The following is a 2,072-nucleotide window of genomic DNA, read 5'->3' as shown; positions in this document are numbered from 1 at the left end:
TACATATGTAATGCTAATGTGACATGCAGAGAATGTGTCCTCGATTGCTGCTGCGGACAATTTGGATATGTGTAGACAAATCATGGTCAATAAGTCAGAAGAGGATCATTTGCAAATTTATATTTATCATTTGTGGTAAATCATGTTACGTATATTGTCTCTACGTTTTTCTTACATATGCTTTGTCCACAAAAACCACACGTGTCAAATGGTGATGTTTATAGCCAAATTAATATATAAACTTTCACATCCAAGTCATGAATGATCCATTATATTTTGTTGTCACTTTAGGGAAAAAGGAAAGAGCTATAAAGGAAGGCCTAGCGTGCCTTAAGAAGCTTTCCAAAAGGCATATATACATATATTTTCTTGTCTCATAATATATTATCCATTCCAATTCAATAATACACCACCTTTTTCTAATTGAAGCTTTATGCGCAAGCTTATTAATGGTGTACTGGTGATTTACTTCTGAATGCTCCTTTATAATATGTCAAGTAATATCATGGATAATTTCTTTTTTATTTTTAGCAACTATTATAATTAATGCATGAAAATTTAATTTCTCTAATTATTTTTTATTTTTACGATACTACATTTGAATAAAATAATTCAAGTTTATTTTAAATTATTGTTGTAATGATCCGCTCTGAGCGTCACACTAAATGGAATCATTACTAATAGCAACGAAAACTAATTTTACTAGAATTATAAAGTTTAACCAACATATATATACATAGAATATGAATATAAAAGTGTCATCATCGTACTGGTATAAGTCACATACATGTATATACAATAATCCCAAAGATATACTATATAATCTAGTGTCAATCAAATATACCTATACAAGCTACGTAGAGTATGTTAAATATATTGTAAATATATTACTGAAACAAGATAAATAGTTTCCTATTTCATAGCCTTCCGTTATAGCATATATTTGATTGCCTTCTGTTATGGCATAATTGCCTTCTGTTATGGTGCGAACCATAGTTTTTCTTCGACTGTCCAGATTTGGCAGTGTGTGAGGACCCATCATCAGTCGAAGTGGTGAGCATAGCAGACTCAGTGGCTGCTTCCTTTGCCAAACCAGCCTCCTCAAGAGTGAGCATGGACCGAGCCTTGTAAAAAGGAGGTAGAGGGTTGCTTTGGCGGATCAACGTTCCCACACCACGGTACGGAGGTGCAAGACCCCCAACCAGTTGCAATACCAAACGACTTTCAGACACCGGAGCCCCAACGTTCTTCAGCTGATCTGCTATTGATTTGAGACGTTGACAATAAGAGGAGACATTTGAGTAATTCTCCATAGAAGTGGCAGAGAATTCTTGCTCCAAGGCAACAGCACGAGAATGTTGATTATCCTGGAATATATCACGCAATCTATCCCAAGCTTCCATAGCCGTTGAATCGGGTTCGATAATGGTGTGCAGTAAGTCACTAGAAATGGTAGCATAAATCCACGAAAGAACCGTGGCGTCCAAAGTGGACCAAAGCTCCTTCTCTTCGGCAGTAGAAGGAGCCGGCGTCGTGCTGTTGGCCGGAGGAAGGATATGATCAAGCACCTTGGTTGATCGTGCGTGAATCTTGAAGAGTTCAGCCCACGTGGAATATTGAACATTTTCCATTTCAAGAATAATGGAAACATGATTCTTGATGTTTGATACAGCAAGAGCAGGATGAAAGGAGGATGTGGTGGAAGCCATGACGATAGAGAAAAGAGAGAAGGAGGGAATAAAAAAAAAACGTGGGCAAGGAACAACAGAGTTAGGGCCTGCGGAAGGAAGAGGATGATTGCGGTGGACGGCGCAATCATGGGGGTGGTCGCAAGAATGGAGGCGGAAGGTCCTCCACTGGCAGTAAAGGCGGTGGTCGGGGGCAGTTTTCTGGTGGCCAAGGACGCTTCATTTCTCCGCATTGGCAGCAGCATGACCAAAGTGGCAACCGTCCTCCGCAATGGCAGCAGCAACAACCTGTTCCATGGGGCTGGTATAATCCTACCCGGCCTATTCCTCCTTGTCCCTTTCCAACTCAAGGCTGGGCTCGCCCCAATACTCCTCCACCTCGCC

At 40.3% G+C, this 2,072-nt stretch overlaps 1 protein-coding gene across 1 annotated transcript; it reads right to left on the bottom strand.

The window, feature by feature from the left end:
* Nucleotides 1-243: 243 nt before the first annotated feature.
* On the bottom strand, nucleotides 244-1,740 carry LOC145958867 (uncharacterized). The gene has a single exon (XM_083076403.1). It carries the CDS (start codon nucleotides 1,707-1,709, stop codon nucleotides 918-920), a length of 792 nt encoding a protein of 263 aa, XP_082932529.1. The 5' UTR covers nucleotides 1,710-1,740; the 3' UTR covers nucleotides 244-917.
* Between the last annotated feature and the right edge of the window lie 332 nt (nucleotides 1,741-2,072).

The sequence above is a fragment of the Cajanus cajan genome, chromosome 6, assembly GCF_000230855.2.
Source record: "Cajanus cajan strain Asha chromosome 6, NIPB_CcT2T_4, whole genome shotgun sequence".
Lineage (NCBI taxonomy): Eukaryota > Viridiplantae > Streptophyta > Magnoliopsida > Fabales > Fabaceae > Cajanus > Cajanus cajan.
This window is presented reverse-complemented; position numbering and strand designations above follow the sequence as displayed.